Source organism: Petromyzon marinus, chromosome 32 (assembly GCF_048934315.1).
Source record: "Petromyzon marinus isolate PM22_M1 ecotype Great Lakes invasive population chromosome 32, UKy_Petmar_22M1.pri1.0, whole genome shotgun sequence".
In the NCBI taxonomy this organism is placed as follows: domain Eukaryota; kingdom Metazoa; phylum Chordata; class Hyperoartia; order Petromyzontiformes; family Petromyzontidae; genus Petromyzon; species Petromyzon marinus.
The window spans coordinates 13,785,128-13,804,271 of record NC_133698.1 but is presented as its reverse complement, the minus strand read 5'-3'; the positions used below and the strand labels follow the sequence as shown (position 1 = coordinate 13,804,271).

At 55.9% G+C, this 19,144-nt stretch overlaps 1 protein-coding gene and 1 long non-coding RNA gene across 6 annotated transcripts in view; one reads left to right on the top strand and one right to left on the bottom strand.

Annotated features, from left to right (window-relative positions):
• Positions 1-19,144, top strand: part of TTC12 (tetratricopeptide repeat domain 12) — a 237,655-nt gene that overhangs the window by 175,318 nt on the left and 43,193 nt on the right. For all 5 annotated transcript variants that reach the window (XM_076071329.1, XM_076071331.1, XM_076071332.1 and 2 more), the window contains 3 exons: positions 12,767-12,835; positions 14,299-14,400; positions 17,504-17,606. In XM_076071329.1, coding sequence (XP_075927444.1) covers positions 12,767-12,835; positions 14,299-14,400; positions 17,504-17,606 — 274 coding nt within the window. The remainder of the gene's footprint in view (positions 1-12,766; positions 12,836-14,298; positions 14,401-17,503; positions 17,607-19,144) is intronic.
• LOC142929646 (uncharacterized) lies at positions 14,232-17,005 on the bottom strand. The gene is made up of 2 exons (XR_012945838.1): positions 16,802-17,005; positions 14,232-14,485 (listed from the first exon to the last, which is right to left on the bottom strand). It is a non-coding gene; the product is annotated as an uncharacterized LOC142929646 (long non-coding RNA).

The window sequence follows — 19,144 nt, the reverse complement described above, 5'->3', positions numbered from 1 at the left end:
AATCGAACTCGAGTCGCCGGCCTACCACTAGCCACTGCATTGCTCGCCCCCGACATATAAAGTATACAACGACATACTGTAGACACACAACGTATGTTTGTGTATACACATCCGTACACACTCTGGTGAGCCCATGTAGGCAGTTGTGTATGCTCACTGTGTTGGGATTATCCAAAAAAATCCAAAACTCGACGTACGATTACATTTTTTTTCACCAAAACTGCTGCCACTTGGCCGTCACCCCCCCCCCCCCCCCGGCTATCGCGAGGGCGCTGCGCACGAGGACACCGCGCCAGTGGTCCATAAAGAACAAACAGTGCCATAGTTTGTCTTGAGACAGCGGAGAACACGGACGTGTTTCAGTCCGAATCTCCGCCCGCACACAGCGGCCGGGTCGCCGCTCCATCCCCGCGCCTGACGCCCTCTGGAACGCGTTCCACTCCTCGGCTGCCGCTCCGTTGCCGGTCTCCGCCGCCTGCCGCCGTGGCTTCTGCCCGTGGGTTGTTTTTTTTTTATTCTGAAAGGAGATGAATGCGAAGCCCATCATGCCGATGGGGCCGCTAAAATGAGTACCAGTACACGCGCGGTCTCCCATCCGCGCCGCTCCCCTCTCGGCTCCCTCATTGCAATTCGCCGCGCGCGCCGCCTCCGCTAGTGCTTCGTTCGCACTTTCAAGTCTCGCTCCCATTGGCCGTGTCCGTCAGCGCGCGTGTTTCTGATCCGCAATACCAAAAGCTGGCAAATTGACATTGATAAAAACAAATCACGCAACTAAGTCTCCCTCTCACGCTCGGTACATTTGCCGCGATGCTCTCTCGTTATTAATTTGAGAGTGTCTCGAGCGCTCCGACCCTGCCGTCACCCCCCGCACCCCCCCTAACTCGCCCCCGTGGCGAGCCCGGTCCCGCCACCGGTCGCCGTGCGCCCCGGCGACACCCATGGCTCGTCCTGTCGTATTCAGCGACCCCAGTTGCGAGGTCACCCCACAGCCCCGTCGATTGTCCGCGCGGAGTTGCGCGGTGTTCGTTGGCGCTCCGTAGGAACGGCGATCTGTGAAACGTCGATTCATTCATTTCGTCTGCGGCGCTGATTTTTCTCGTGTCCCATGCCGTCCGTCGTGCGGTTTAGCCGTGGGTTTTGGAATCCCCCCCACCCCCCCAGTCCCGTGGTCACGGCTCTGAGCAGCAACAGCAGCAACAGCAGCGCCCATCAGTGGTCGGAACTGGCCATCAGCGGGCCACCCGCTAGCCTGGCGCTGCTGATGAGAGACTGCATGTCGAGTCAACGCTGCTTAAATGATGCACTCTCAGAAGGGGGGCGTGAAGGGGACGTTTCTTGATATTTTGTAACAGACCCCCATCGGTGCTCATCTCCCGTTTACAGCCCTGAGCCAATGGTTGAAATTCCACATTCCTATGGCGGGGGTTGGAGGAGTTAGTCTATCGATATGACAACCAATGGTGACTTCTCCACTGAAAAAAAAACGAAGATTTCGATGTTTAGGTCAACTGGTCTTCATCAGGAATCATTGGAGCAGCGGCTTTGATTAAAAATGGACACGGGGCGGGGGTATTGGCGATGTCCGCTAATGTATGCGCATGTTCACACCGGGGCCGCTCCGGTGTTTGATGGTAATTAAATATCTCATTACAAATATTAATCAAATGAAATTCATTAGGTGACTGCTGGAATTATCCGAATGAAATGAAGTGTTATATCTCATGTTGCGCTCCAAATGAGTGTGGGCTCCACGAGACGCCGATGGAGAGGGCTGTCCCCCCCCCCTCCTCATCACCCCCCCCCCCTCGTCACCCCCCCCCCCCGCCAGCCCACGAGGATCCCGCTGTGCTTGTGCAGTGTGACGACTGCGATGACTGAGACGTCATCTCAGTCGCAATCATCTCAGGCAGTTAACCCAGCGCTTCGCGCGCGACCACTGTGCCTCGACCATCGGTGGTGGCGAGGTCCCAGCAGCAGCTGTAGCAGCGCCACGGTATGTTGGGGATGGCAGGAAAGGAGAGGAGCTCGCCGTTCACGAGCCGGGACAGAGCAGCTCTCCCCCGTGCCGTTCAGTGGCCGATCCAGCACTCCACCACCTCCTCTCATTGGTGGCACTGGCAGCCGTCAGTCCCCACCCCCGGCCCTCGCAACTCCCTCGGTCGCGCATGCGCAGTTGCGGCAAACGGTGCGCAGTGAAGATGGAGCCAATCTTGATTTGAAGCTTTCGTGACTGCAGTAATCCATACTCTTTGGTTCTTTCGGTAAAGTCACGTAGGTAGAAAATAAAATAAATCACGACGTTTCGGGCGCAACACAAGCGTCCCTCATCACCTTGAGCCAGCTGGAAAAAAAGTGAGAGCCGTGGAATGACCAAGGCTGAGAGGCACTGAGTGAACCTATAACACCTGGGTCTGTATTGTGACCTCCTGCCAGTGGCGAGCCTTCCACACTTCACGTGCACCTAGCTTGGCACAAGTGCTTTGGTTGACGTCACCGCCACAGTGGCGAATGGCGGCTATTGTCGTGGAGCACGTGTGCACCTAGCCTGGCACGGTCGCCGCGGTGAGCAGGACTTGAGAGCACCAGCGTGTGAGCGTGCACGCAGAGCGGTGGGTCCGAACATTGGTTCTTGCGCTGCGCTTACGAACCCGGTGACCAGAGTTTGATTCCTAGCCACGGCTAACATCCGTGGCGAGTGGTATCGGAACCCGTCCTGGGCCACCCCTAGGTCGATCGGCCTTAAATACACTAGTTAGCTGGTGCGGTGTGTAAACGTCAGCACTGGAGAGACAAAGGCGGTCAGGCATGGACAATGGCCACACCACGAACATCATCCCAGCCTTCAAAGGCGCTCGCTCACAGCACTTGGCCCTAAAAAGTCCGTAAAAAGGTAGATATGGAATGTTTGTCTTTGTGTTCGGCTGTTATGTATTCCATATACACTACGATACATATGTACGCGTGCATACTTATGAGCGTTTTGTGCATTCAGCACACGCCACGGCACAATGCGGATGTAGTGAGAGCTTGCAACTGCTAGCGACGCCTTAAGAGGCCGACACCCTGGGGCCAGCAATCAGCCTCTGTCAATCCACGGATGGTTGAAGGTCTTCCCAGGCCCTGCCAGTCACGCGGGGGGGGGGGGTGTTTTGACCATACTTCACCACACTGGTAGTCATTCGTTCTACTGCCACGTCCGGTTCAAAGTGCGTGTCCGAATGGGTTCAGCGAGAGACTCCTCACGCACGCGGTGCAGGGGGGGGGGGGGGGTAGACACGAGCCATGTTATTTATTTATTTCTAAATAAAACTTATTTTTCATTTTGGAATAGGTAAAAACCCATTGGGAAATAATGCTCCTTTTCCGATGGGGACTCGGTTACACAATTGACAGAGCCAAAGGCCCCCCTTATAGCTTTAAAATAATTTTGAGGCAAGTGCTGCTAGCGAGCACTTGCAAGGGACAAAACAACCGCAACACGGTCACGTTCCGCATGGCGAGGGCGTGCAGCATCATGAGCCATGGGGCAGCTTACGGGAGTCGCCCGTCTGCCTCTCCCACACAGACGATGTCTGCGGTCTACGTTTGCAGGCCGCGGCGTGCTCCGCTCGGTCACTCGCCCGGCCGCTCGCCCCGCGTGTAACCATCGCCGTCTGGGGTTAATGTTTCACAGTCATTGCGAGCACTCGAACGCTTCAGCTGCTGTTGTTAAACACAAACGAAAGGAGCCAACTGCATAACCGCTCCTTCCTCCACGGGACATCCACCGCCTCCTGCAAGTAATGGGATGGTGATTCAGTCGAGGGTGGATGCGGTAGGGTGACCTGGTTTTTCCTTGTTATGGTGTGTGAGTGATGGAAACGGGCAGTGGCGTTACTATGTGGTCCATGGTTAGAGATACACAATCACATAGAGACCCATGGACTCACACAGAGAGACCCATAGGCTCACACAGAGAGACCCATGGACTCACACACAGAGACCCATAGACTCACACAGAGAGACCCATAGACTCACACAGAGACCCATAGACTCACACAGAGAGACTCATAGACTGACACAGAGAGACCCATGGACTCACACAGAGACCCATGGACTCACACAGAGAGACCCATGGACTCACACAGAGAGACCCATAGACTCACACAGAGAGACCCATGGACTCACACAGAGAGACCCATGGACTCGCACAGAGACCCATGGACTCACACAGAGAGACCCATGGACTCACACAGAGAGACCCATAGACTCACACAGAGAGACCCATAGACTCACACAGAGAGACCCATAGACTCACACAGAGAGACCCATAGACTCACACAGAGAGACCCATAGACTCACACAGAGAGGCCCATGGACTCACACAGAGAGACCCATGGACTCACACAGAGAGACCCATAGGCTCACACAGAGAGGCCCATGGACTCACACATAGACCCATGGACTCACACAGAGAGGCCCATGCACTCACACAGAGAGACCCATGGACTCACACAAAGACCCATGGACTCACACAGAGATACCCATGGACTCACCCAGAGAGACCCATAGACTCACACAGAGAGACCCATGGACTCACACAGAGAGACCCATGGACTCACACAGAGAGACCCATAGGCTCACACAGAGAGACCCATAGACTCACACAGAGAGACCCATAGACTCACACAGAGAGACCCATGGACTCACACAGAGAGACCCATAGACTCACACAGAGAGACCTATAGACTCACACAGAGAGACCCATAGACTCACATAGAGTGACCCATAGACTCACACAGAGAGACCCATGGACTCACACAGAGAGACCCATAGACTCACACAGAGAGACCCATGGACTCACACAGAGAGACCCCATGGACTCACACAGAGAGACCCATAGACTCACACAGAGAGACCCATAGACTCACACAGAGAGACCCATGGACTCACACAGAGAGACCCATGGACTCACACAGAGAGACCCATAGACTCACACAGAGAGTCCCATAGACTCACCCAGAGACCCCCATAGACTCACACAGAGAGACCCATAGACTCACACAGAGACCCACCATAGACTCACACAGAATGACCCATGGACTCACACAGAGACCCCCAATGGACTCACACAGAGGGACCCATAGACTCACACAGAGAGACCCATGGACTCACACAGAGACCCCCCATGGACTCACACAGAGAGCCCGGAGGTGAATGATCGAAGTGGGCGGTGACGTTGCTACGTGGTCCATGGTTTGAGATCCGTGTCCTCACTCAGCTGTTCCCGATGCCCGTCGGACCAGCTGAGCGGCGCTCACGGAGCGGTTCACCGCCGACCGCGCCACGCGCGAGCTGTGTGGATGCGCCGCTTATAACGCGGCCGCGGCTTTCCACACAGGCGCGACGGCGGCGTGTTGAGATGTCTCCACCACACTCCTCGTCGCGCATCTCGCCCTGAAGCAGCACCGTGCTGCTCTGCCCCCTCGTGATGCGCGATTCGTTTCTCGCTTAAAGTTGCACATTGCAGTCCGTAGGTTTTTCTGTTGTTGAAACGCGATTTGCTATCTCACACCCGCTTCAATTAAATGCCTGTCATTCGGTCTGTCGCTGTGGCAAAATCAAGACGGTATCACCCCCCACCTCCCCCCCACCACCCCCCCCACCACCCCCACCATATCGCCCCCCCCTCCCCCCACCACCCCCACCATATCGCCCCCCCCTCCTCCCCCCACCACCCCCACCATATCGCCTCCCCCCACCACCCCCACCATATCGCCCCCCCTCCTCCCACCACCCCCACCATATAACCCCCCCTCCTCCCCCCACCACCCCCACCATATCGCCCCCCCCCCTACTCCCACCCGCCCTCGGTCCAACTGCGTGAGAAATTGGTCCGCGACTGATGAGCGGAGACCACGGCAGTGCATCAGCCGGGCCGCCTTTCACGCGCCCTCGCTCCGCGCGCTGTCCGCAGGCGGCCCCTCCCGTGCCGCGCGCATCGGTTCCGCGTGCGCGTGCGCGGCTCCCAAGGAGTCGGCCGGCTTGAGGATGACGAGGCACCTGAGGCCATTGTCGATGTCCGACTCTGAAAGCATTGTTCATAGCGGCGGAGGCCCCGAACTGAAACATTCCACTTGGGATTGGGCTTCACGATACGGAGATGGAAAGGGCTGCGCCCCTCCCCTCTCCCCCTCTCCCTCCCCTTCGTCTCCCCCCCCGGCCACAATGTTCAGGCACTGAAGATCAATTGTCACACTGTTAGGGCACGTACTGTAAGCGAACACCTATTGAAGCCAGTGTAGCGCATGACAGGGTGGTGTAGTCTGCACCACGCCGACCTGCCTTTGTATCCCCAGTGCTGATGTTTACACAGTGCATCAGCAAAGACAAAGACCCCCCCTTATAGCCTTAACAAACTTCTTGGGCAAGTGCTTTTAGCGAGCACTTCTGAAGGCTGGAACGGCACACGAAGGGGTGGGTGACCAGCACCACGCTCGACCGCCTTTGTCTCCCCAGTGGCGATGTTTACACATCGCACCAGGTACTCATTTGAGATTGAGTCGACCTAGGGGAGGCCCGGCACCGGTTCGGATAATCGTCACTGGTGTTGGCCGTGAGTGGAAACCGAACCCTAGTCGCCACTATACTACCGTTCCCCACAATGCATCGTCACACCCCCACACACACCCACACACAGCCAGGCACACGCTACACACCCCCACACACCAGCCAGGCACACGCTACACACCAGCCAGGCACACACCCCCACACACCAGCCAGACACACGCTACACACCCCCACACACCAGCCAGACACACGCTACACACCAGCCAGGCACACACCCCCACACACCAGCCAGACACACGCTACACACCCCACACACACCCACACACCCCCACACACCCTCACACACCAGCCAGGCACACGCTACACACCCCACACCCCCCACACACACCCCACACACCCCCACACACCCACACACAGCCAGACACACGCTACACACGCTACACACCCCACACACCCCCACACACCCACACACACCCACACACAGCCAGACACACGCTACACACCCCACACCCCCCACACACACCCACACACACCCACACACCCCCACACACCCTCACACACCAGCCAGGCACACGCTACACACCCCACACCCCCCACACACACCCCACACACCCCCACACACCCACACACAGCCAGACACACGCTACACACGCTACACACCCCACACACCCCCACACACCCACACACACCCACACACAGCCAGACACACGCTACACACCCCACACACCCCCACACACACCCCACACACACCCACACACACCCACACACCAGCCAGACACACGCTACACAAGCAGCTTATACTGTGCAGCCCCCGGGCTTGTGACGAGCAGCACGCTGATCCACCATTGGCACAACCACACAAAGGTCTTTAGCTGCACGCCGGCTCCGTGAAAGAACATCTGCTGGAACGGGAGCCCTTGTCTCTGACAATAAGGCGTGCTGTGGAGCTGATCTGTCAGCCTGGTCGTTGGCACGGGATCACTGTGCGACTCACGCTTTTACGCTCTGACGGTGACCGCTCACTCGGGGCCACGTTCAGACCCACACTAGTCTGGCCTCAGCAAGCTGGTGATCAGTTACCAGTGATGACACTATGTACCACACTTTTTGTTCCTGGGTACCAAGTGTTATTTTTTAATTGCTTATGCCTCAAAAGTATAGAAAATGGCTCTTAGTACTCCCCACAAACTCTGCTTTTGTGACCAGGACTTTACGTGAAGGAATAATACAAATGCACACCACTATTTCTCATTGAAAATAGGTACATTTCAAAATATCACTCTCCTGGTCACAAAAGCAAACTTTGTGGGGAATAATAACCATTTTTGTGTACTTATGAGGCATAAGCAATTAGGAAATAACAACTCACTACCCAGGAACAAAAAAACGTGTTACACAGTGTTAATTTGATCATCGCGCTTGCAGCTGCGGTTGAAATTTTGTCTCCCCCGGCCCGCCTCCCTTCCCTCCTCCCGGTGTCCTGGGGAATTTGGTGACTGTGGCTCGTGCAGCTGCCGTGGCTGCATTTGGGCTCCCATGACATGGAGCCTCACAGCTCATTGGGACCTTCCTGCTGAAATAAATGCAATCTAAATTTAAATCGTATCACTTGGGTACGCAGCGCAGACGTGCCGCGAGACCCTACCTGTCGGGGGAGGCATGACATCTGGTCGAGAGAAAGTGGTGGGCCCATTCTCTGCGCCTGCAGAGAGAGGAACTGCTATCCGCGATCACAATTCACTCTTTGGTTCCATTAAATAAAGGAACTTGCAGCTATTATTATTATTACTACCGTTCACAAAGGAAAAGAGTGGTGATCCGACCGTCGAACCCCAAGAACAGATCCGCAGGCATCCTGATCATATCTGTAGGATATCTTGGGGGAGAGGAAGCCTATCAGCTTAGATAACATCATAAGGCAAGGTGGGGTTGGCCCTGCTGGGGCTGCCATGCCTCAAATATCGGAGGAAATACCCGCACCCTGTGAGCTAGCCGACTGAGGTGCCCTCCGTTGAGCAAGTGCCAAGAGTCATCCGGAGCCTGAGACCCTGCAGATGACGCGCCGGGCAGAGATTGCCTTCCACGTGATCCGCTGAGAGTCACGTGCAGGCTGCCCTGTGTGACGTCATCACAACCGCTTGGATCCACACACTCACGCCCCAGCACACTTCACACTCACGCTCACGCTCTACACACTTCACACTCACGCTCTACACACTTCACACTCACGCCCTAGCACACTTCACGCTCTAGCACACTTCACACTCACACTCTAGCACACTTCACACTTCACACTCACGCCCCAGCACACTTTACACTCACGCCCTAGCACACTTCACACTCACGCTCTAGCACACTTCACACTCACACTCTAGCACACTTCACACTTCACACTCACGCCCCAGCACACTTTACACTCACGCCCTAGCACACTTCACACTCACGCTCTAGCACACTTCACACTCACACTCTAGCACACTTCACACTTCACACTCACGCTCTAGCACACTTCACACTCACGCCCTAGCACACTTCACACTCACGCTCTAGCACACTTCACACTCACGCCTACACACTTCACACTCACGCCTACACACTTCACACTCACGCCTACACACTTCACACTCACGCTCTAGCACACTTCACACTCACGCTCTAGCACACTTCACGCTCTAACACACTTCACACTCACGCCTACACACTTCACACTCACGCCCTAGCACACTTCACACTCACGCTCTAACACACTTCACACTCACGCTCTACACACTTCACACTCACGCTCTAGTACACTTCACACTCACGCCTACACACGTCACACTCACGCCCCAGCACACATCACACTCACGCCCTAGCACACTCCACACTCATGCTCTAGCACACTTCACACTCACGCTCTACACACTTCACACTCACGCTCTACACACTTCACACTCACGCTCCAGCACACTTCACACTCACGCCCCAGCATACTTCACACTCACACTCTGGCACACTCCACACTCATGCTCTAGCACACTTCACACTCACGCCCTAGCACACTTCACACTCACGCCCCAGCATACTTCACACTCACGCTCTACACACTTCACACTCACGCTCTAGCACACTTCACAAAATGACCGTGTTCAGAGTAAATGGTGCGCTTCATTTTGCGCGCCGCCACCGCCGTCCCTGTTTGTGTCTCGTGGTAGCGCCGAGCGGCGCGTGCGGCAAAATAACAACAGCATCGCACAATGTCATTTGGCTTACGGGCGCATGATCCAAGGTGTCGCGCACCCGTAGCGATGTCACCCAGAGTGATGTCACCCGTAGCGATGTCATCCAGAGTGATGTCACCCGTAGCGATGTCACCCAGAGTGATGTCGCCCGTAGCGATGTCACCCGGAGTGATGTCACCCGTAGCGATGTCACCCGGAGTGATGTCACCCGTAGCGATTGTTCGGTTACAATACATGGCAGCTCTACAAAAATAAAAAAAGATCCCACCAACAGCCTCGTCATACAAACCAACAAAATCATTTCTGATTCAACCGTATTAATTGATCAGACCAAACAGTTCTCGTTGAAACCTTCTGCTGCCAGGCCACCAAGATTATACGGTTTACCAAAAATACATAAAGTAGATACACCCCTTCGTCCCATCATCTCTACTATCAACTCCCCCACCTACAAACTGGCTCGTTTTCTGTCTGAAATCCTGCGTCCTTTCACTGGAAAGACCACCTCTGCGGTATAAAATTCTACTCACCTGGTATCGACAATCACGGGTATTTCCCTGTCCCCAGACGACCTGCTTGTCAGTTTTGATGTAGTTTCCTTATTCACCAAAGATCGTGTACCTGACACCATCGCAATCATTGAAGACTTGGTTCATCAAGGACTAAACGCTGAGGTACCCCCCCTGGTGAGACACTGCTTAACCAATACACACCACTTGGAATGGAACTTTCTACAAACAAACTGAGGGCACCCCAATGGGCTCCCCCCTATCTCCGGTTATAGCCAACATTTTCATGGAGAAATTTGAGACTGACGCCATCCAGACTGCCACTCTGCGCCCAACCTTATGGAAGAGGTACGTGGATGACACTTTTGTCATCTGGCCACATGGCCGGCCTGCTCTAGACCAATTCCTCGACCACATCAATTCCATACACCCAGCCATCAGATTTACCATAGAAGTCGAAAAATATGGCAAGCTACCTTTTTTGGATGTCCTAATAAAAAAGAGACCTGATGGTTCAATGAGCCACTCTGTCTACAGGAAAGCTACCCATACGGATGCTTACCTGAAACCAGATTCCCACCACCATCCATCCCAGAAGAATTCCCTCATCAAGACTCTGCACCATAGAGTCCAATGCATATCCGACCAGGAACACATAGCCAGTGAACTCAAGCACGTACACCAAGCTCTTAAGGCTAATGGTTACTCCGCCTACACAATCCGCAAAGCTATCACTCTGACCATGAAGAAGGACCCTCTTGAGGAGCCTTTCAAAACCATCACTTTACCCTACATTGTGGGGATCACAAAAAAGATCTCCAAAATCTTGAATAAACACAATATCCAGGTCCGATTCAACACATTACATAAAATTCATGATCTGGTTCCGTCTGTAAAAGATGTGATTCCGGACATACAGTACCCTGGCGTCTACAAACTAAGTTGCCCCTGTGGTAGTAGTTACATTGGAGAAACCAAACGACATGTCTCAGACCGCATTCGTGAACACAAAGCAGACCTAAAACACGGTAGGACCAACACCTCGGCCGTGGCAGATCACTGTTATAATTCAGTGGGCTCACATGACATTGCCTTCTCCAAGACGGAGGTTTTTTGCAAGCCATCTGGCTACCATGAGAGATTCGTTCATGAGGCTATCCACATATACAAACACAGAGACAATTTCAACCGAGAAGATGGATTCTGACTTAGCAATCATTGGAAGGATTTGATAAACCATTTCAGGTCTTAATTTATTGTTCACCGATACGGTGGCTTTCAGACCGCATCCATTATTTTCGTCGCCCTCCTCCTCTTTTCCGAACATAGATGGACTCGTCCATCTGAATAACTGCCAAATCGCTATCCGTGGTGCTGTAGTTTTCACACCTGATGATGACTGCTTGTGTTGCAGTCGAAACGTCGTGATAATTGTATTGTTTTATATTTGTATTATTTTATTGTTTCCCTTCTACGTGACTTTACCGAAAGAACCAAGAATATTAATGTATTGTAACCGATGAATGAGTTTATTTTAACTGATGAATGAGTCTATTGTAACCGAATACTGATTGTATTGTAACCCTACCTAGAACCTTACCTCTGCCCCTAAAGGAGATCTTCTGCTCATTTGAGCCACATTGAGACATTGATGCCCAACTCCGATTTATCGCACTGCAGAGCCGGCGGTGGAAATTCCACATTCCTATTGGAAGGGCGAGTCTATGCGTGGGACGAGCGCTGTTGACTTCCCCCACAAAGCACTACTCGACGTTTGTCCTCGGTAGCTCCTCTCGTGGCGACGCTCTCAGTATCCCCGGGGGGGGGGGGGGGGTACCCATCGCGTTTCAATGACGACGCCCTCCATCGGCGGTGTCCTCCGGTGGCCCCTCGCGTCACCCACCACTCGGCGTGCCCGGATGCCGAGTCCGTCCCCCCCCCCATTGCTCCTCGTCCCGTGACCCCCGCTCAACCTCGCGGTCTGCGAGGGCGAGCCGCCGGTACCTCCCAGCGCGGCTGATTGCCTTGGCCCTCCATCTCCTCTCCGAGTCCGACCCACAATAAATGTCACCAGACATTGGTCACATTTGTTTTATTTTTCTCTGGGAGTTTTTGAATTAAAGGGAGAAGCCAGGAGCGGTCAGGGGCCAGGGCTGCGGGTTTGGGGACAGAGATGAAGGTGGTGGGGGAGCGGGGGGGGGGGTGGGGCTGGGTTGCGACTTCTGTCGCTGCCGCCCTGAAATTACCTCTCCCGGCCGCGGGAAATCAGAAACGCGTGCACGGGCGTCTCGGCGTCGATTATTTGAGCCGTGCTCGCTCCCCGACGCCGAGTTTGCCTAAATAACTCGGCGCGCGCGCTTCTCGTCGCGATGAAAACAAAAGCAAGCACTGCGACGCAGCGTGCGTCTCAGAACACGGCGATTGGTATTCATTCACTGGCGCTGCCGAGTGCCGGGCGACGTTCATATCCGTGCGTGTCGCCTGCAGGGCATTGCGGGGAGAGTGACGCGCACGTGCCTGCCCCTCCTGGATGACCCGTCAGGCCGCACAGTGGTGGTGAGAACGCTTTTCCTCGTGCACTCATTCACATGCTCACTGACGATTACAGACAAAGATCCCCCCGTAGCTTGAGACGAACTGCTAGCGAGCACCTGCTGAAGGCCGGTACGGCACACGAGTGGTGGGGTGGCGTGGTCTGCGACGTTTCTGGTCGCCTTTGTCTCCCCACACAGCACGCCAGGTGTTCATTTAATGCCGAGTCGACCTAGGGAAGGTCCACAACGGTTTCGGATACCCACCACCACCCACCCTTCCCCCACACATTAACAAGCGTGTGTTTAGATTATTTGGCCGCTGCTATAAATTCCCACGTGTGATGATGATATCAGCCACTGCGATGAGCTATCACGTGTGACCAGGTCGCCTCTGAAAAATAGCTGATAGCTCAGTGGGGCTTTGCCTGGTAAAAATAAATATAAAATGGTTTAAAAATAGTCACAAGCCGACACATGCGCACACGCGCAGCTGAACGTACAGCTTGACATTCCCAAGCACGCGCGCTCGTTGTTGAAACGTTCTGACTCCGTGCCCATACTGGACATTTGTGGAAAAGAGCTTTGTAGCTCACCGGATTCCTACTGCACATTCACACTCACTGACACGAAGACAAAGATCCCCCGTATAGCCATGAACAGACTTTTGGGGCAAGTGCTGTTAATGAACACCCCACGAGGTTGTGGGTGGCCAGCACTTTGCGGGCCTCGTCTCCCCCGGTGCTGACGTTGACTCCACACCGCACCCCGAGGTGCTCGTTCAAGGTTGATGCGACCTTGGAAAGTTCCGGAATCAGTCACAGAGAGTCGTCACCGATGTTGGCTGTGGGCAGGAATCAAAACTCAGGGGGCCGAGTTCGCAGCACAGTGCACGAACCACTTCACCACCACAAAGACAAAGATCCCCCGTGTAGCCTTAACAGACTGTAGGGGCAAGTGCTGTTAGCGAGCACCTATAAAGGCCGGCACGGCACACGAGGGGGTGAGTGGCCAACACCACAACCGGCCGCTTTTGTCTCCCCCGTGGCGATGTTTACACATTGCACCAGGTACTCGTTTCAGGCTGAGTCGACCTAGGGGAGGCGCAGGACCGGTTCAGATAATCGTCACTCACACACGCACACATATCTTCATACAACAAGACAAATATCCTAATATAGCCTTAACAGACTTAAACGAGTACCTGGTGCAATGTCTAAGCATCGCCACTGGGGAGACAAAGGCGGCCGGTTGTGGTGTTGGCCACCCACTCCTTGTGTGCCACGGTGTCTTTATAGGTGCTCGCTTGCAGCACTTGCCCCAACAGTTTGTAGTCGGCTACACGGGGGATCTTTGTCTTTATCTTCGCTTTACACGTTTGCGTGGTCATGACGCGGCGCGCGCGCGTGCAGCGTACGTACGTATGTTGAACTTCCTTCACACCGTACGTAGCCAACCGTGCTAATCGGAGGTGCGCGGCGCCTCTAGATGAGCCTCGCCCTCCTCGGCCGAGTCCTGCCCAGGTCGGAGGTCGCGGTCAACGACGCCGTCTCCGCGGGCATCGTCTCCTCGCTGCTCGGCTTCCTGGAGGTGAGTGGTGGCTCCGCTCGGCGGCTCTCACCGCGCGCGCCTCTCCGCTCGCCCCCGTGCCCAGCGACCGCCCGGGGCCCGAGGGCTGCAGGGGCACAGGCGCCGGGCGCCACAGGCGCCGGGTGGAGGGGGGGGGGGGGAAGGGAGCGAGTGGGTGGACAGGGAGTCCCATTTCATTCGTTGTGCCAGGGCCTTTGCCAACCGCGCTCGCCCACTCATCCTCTGTCCCTTTTGTCGCCTCGTTAGCGATAATGGGGCCAAACGATCACCCAGCCTCATGTTCTTCCTTGAGCCAGCGTTGGCGCTTCGTGTTCACTACCGAACGTTTCCCTACAGCCGAATTATTTAATCTCTACAGCTTCGATCCCCACATAATCCATCCTCCTTTAACCACGACGGCACTGCCCGAGACCAAATAATAACCACGACTGCCACGGCCACATTGTCTCGACAGCACGGGGGCGGACCGTCCACTCGGCTCCCGATGAATGTTTGACCCGAGGACGTTCGCTTGCATCGCTCGCTGCACGTCTCGACGGAGCGACGATTCCGCGTTGTTGCGGAGACTCGAGTCGACGGGAGCATTCACGGTAGCAGGCAGAAGCCAACGCATTTTGTTTCGACGCATTGTGACTGTAGAATACAGAGAGCGACCCAAAATACAATGCGTCTGAATATTGTCCGCCACCGCCGCAGCGCTGTCAACCGCGAGGGTGGCACCAACGAACCGCTGCCGTGTGCCAGTGGAGGAGGTGGAGGAGGAGGTGGAGGAGGTGGAGGAGGAGGTGGAGGAGGAGGTGGAGGAGGTGGAGGAGGTGAAGGAGGAGGTGGAGGAGGTGGAGTAGGTGGAGGAGGAGGAGGTGGAGTAGGTGGAGGAGGAGGTGGAGGAGGAGGTGGAGGAGGTGGGGGAGGAGGTGGAGGAGGTGGAGGAGGTGGAGTAGGAGGTGGAGGAGGAGGTGGAGGTGGAGGAGGAGGAGGTGGAGGAGGTGGAGTAGGTGGAGGAGGAGGTGGAGGAGGTGGAGGAGGAGGTGGAGGAGGTGGAGGAGGAGGTGGAGGAGGAAGTGGAGGAGGTGGAGGAGGTGGAAGAGGTGGAGTAGGTGGAGGAGGTGGAGGAGGTGGAGGAGGTGGAGGAGGAGGTGGGGGAGGAGGTGGAGGAGGTGAAGGAGGTGGAGTAGGTGGAGGAGGAGGTGGAGGAGGAGGTGGAGGAGGAGGAGGAGGTGGAGTAGGTGGAGGTGGAGGAGGTGGAGGAGGAGGTGGAGGAGGTGGAGGAGGAGGTGGAGGAGGAAGTGGAGGAGGTGGAGGAGGTGAAGGAGGAGGTGGAAGAGGTGGAGTAGGTGGAGGAGCAGGAGGTGGAGGAGGTGGAGGAGGAGGTGGAGGAGGAGGTGGAGGAGGAGGTGGAGTAGGTGGAGGTGGAGGAGGTGGAGGTGGAGGAGGAGGTGGAGGAGGAGGTGGAGTAGGTGGAGGAGGAGGTGGAGGAGGAGGTGGAGGAGGAGGTGGAGGAGGTGGAGGAGGAGGAACCCGTCAAGGGGCTTGTGGCCTCGTGGCCTCTCTGGCCCAAACCCCAACAAGTCCCAGCGCGGTGGGGAGGCGGAGGAGCACCAGGGTCAAGCAGGCGCTCTCTGAGTTATAGTTTCGTCTTTATAATGTTTTTGATCTGATTTGCCCCGGGGTGGATTATTTATTTATTTTTGACGTGAAATTAACGTTTTGGAGAGGAGCGAGATAATGAAACGCTGTTACACATAAATCTGCCAGAGCACTGGCGCGTTCTGTGCCCAGAGCCTGCTGCTGCTGCTAACGAATCTCTTGCAGCATTAACCCTCGCACGTACCTCCTCCTTCCCTGCTACTCCTTCTTCCCTCGTCTTTCCTTCTCCACCTTTCCTCCTCCTTTCTTACTTCACTCCTCTTTCCTTCTCCTCTTTCCCTCCTCTTTCCTTCCTCCGCCCTCCCCCTTCTTCCCTCCTCTTTCCTCCCTCCTCTCTCCACCTTCTCCCCACCCCACCCACACCCCTCGTCACCAACCCACCTCCTCAACCGCAGGAACAAAACTCCGCGGAACGGATTCAGAGCCAGCGCAGGAAACCAAAATGTGGGCAGCAGCGGGCGGGGGGTGGGGCAGCAAAGCGAAAGGGGGCGCGCGATGTGGGTTGGGGGGTGCGGGAAGAGGCGGAGAGAGCGAGAGATGAGAAGAAAGAGGCGCAGAGGAGCCGGGAGCGCAGAGCGTGCGGCAGAGAGGGAGGCTGAGCGAGGCAGCGGCACTGAGTGTGAAGGAGTCTCAATGCGATACTTTATTAATTTCACCCCTAATGGCAGTCGTGGGAGAATGATGCCAGCTTCTCCTCCGCCTGCGCGCCACGTTTCAATTTTTTGCGCACAAATTCCCCGCGTCATCTTCTCACCGCATCGGCCCCTTTTCGCCTCGTCCGCCGCTGCTGCGTCCCTTTGTGCGCGCGGCACACCTCGTTCGCTTTCCGCTCAGGTCCATTGCCGTGCGTGCGGCTGTCGTCTCCGCGTGCATTTCGGGACGAAGTTTGTCGCGGGCTGAAAGCCTCCCACGATGTCCGCGCCCAGGACTCGCGCGGGAAGCGCTTTGCACAGCGATCGGCATCGCTCCACGCCTCCCCCTCCCCTGCTGGTGGCCGGGCTCCAGTGCTGCCCCCACCACGCAAGTGCACGCTGGGTAAAAGGGGGAAAGGGGGAAAGGGGCGGGGGGGGGCTCGTCTCATACATCAGGCAACGCCGTAAGGCAACGCACAGGGAGAGCTGCCACTGGGGGCACCCTTTACGGTGCGTTGAGACGAGGCGCGATGATGCGAGTCGCTGGTCGCGTGTAAAGCGCCGTGAGACGCCGTCGGTGTAAAGGAGGGCGGCTCCATCAAAACACATCGTCAATTCTCATTATTCTCATTATCCCAGTCAGAATCCACCCCGCTAATTAAATCCTTCCGAGCACAAACGCACGGTGGCAATCGTTAAAGAGTCCCCGGTAAACATGCAAAGTCGGGCCCAACGTTCCGCGTTTGCTGGACGATGTCGTTTTCGTGTCGGTCGTCCCGCACTGGCGTGAGCAGCCCGTTGTCTTTGTGGCTGTGCGGTCGCAGGCGCGGGGCGGCCCCGTCGCGGTGCTCGCCGCCGCACGGCCGCTGGCGGTGGTGACGCAGAAGAACGCCGCGGCGCGCGGGCAGCTCGCAGAGAGCCGGGCCGGTGAGGACGCGGCGGTGGCGGCGGTGGCGGCGTGCGCGCACACGTGCACTCCCACGCACGCACACGTGCACTCCCACGCACGCACACGTGCACTCCCACGCACGCACACGTGCACTCCCACGCACGCACACGTGCACTCCCACGCACGCACACGTGCACTCCCACGCACGCACACGTGCACTCCCACGCACGCACACGTGCACTCCCACGCACACGTGCACTCCCACGCACGCACACGTGCACTCCCACGCACGCACACGTGCACTCCCACGCACACGTGCACTCCCACGCACACGTGCACTCCCACGCACACGTGCACTCCCACGCACACGTGCACTCCCACGCACACGTGCACTCCCACGCACGCACACGTTAACTCTCACGCACGCACAAAGACAAAGAGCCCCCTTATAACCATTAGCAGGCTGTTGGGGCAAAGTGCTGCACGTGAGAAGGCCGATGCGTTATTTTTTCATCAGCTGCCTAACGTTGCTTGCAAAACGTGGACCCCTCTAAAGAAGGAACATCTCTGCCAGTTTTATAATTCAAGATGCCCTGCCTACGATCCATCCTGATTTAAACCAGACTGGGTCGTGTGAAGAGCTCACCGATTTTTGAGAGATCTGGACAGGTCCCATCTGTGAGCTCCTCCGGCCGGATGGAGGGGGCTTAACGGTCTTGGTACGGGCTAGAGAAGAGATGGAGTGATGTGGTACAGGAGGATGTGAAGCTGATTGGATATACCGATGGCCGGTATCAACGTTGTCAAGATCGGCCTCTAATGGAGGAGACTCGTAAAGGACGCTACTGGACAGTTAGAGGCAGTCGCCCTCCAACAACAACAGAGGGCAGAGGCGCGATGCTCACAACAACGAGCGGAGCGCCGGGTGGCTAAATCGCAGCAGGCGGTACAGTGGGGAGCACAGGTGGTGCATTTGCCAGTCATCTCAGTCAACCCATAGCACCTGGGTCTGTCCCGTGACCTCTGGCGAACGAGCCTTCGACATTTCACGTGGTCCTCAAAGTGCACGGAGCATGAAACAAGCGAGGTGATGATGTCAGTGTCGCTTGATGGCGAATGGCGGCTGTTGTTGTTGTTGTTTGGGGACACTTGTGAGATGAGAACTGGCGCTGGGCCGTGGTTCCACGGTGGGCGAGTCGAGAGGGCTGTTCACGCATCCATCCATCTCGGCGGGCCCACGCTCGTCCACCGCATGGCAGGCTAATGACAGCCGTGATGCATTCTGCAGGGCCCCTGATGCAATTACGGTTCCCAAGAATTAGACCTTCTTCATTTCCCATAAAACTGATAGGATTGTTTGGAGCAATAATTCAATCCGTTTTAATGTAAAACATAAAGGACTATCCGTAACCCCGGCGATATTACTTAACCGAGAATATATTGAATCTTCGCGGTTCCATTATTGACGGCCTTAATTTAATAGCTCATGTCATTAAATGATAACGCCGCTCCGTGTCTTGCCACGCACGCATACCCTCGCGCCAATCAACGGGCTGCATTCTCTCATCTCTAGTGA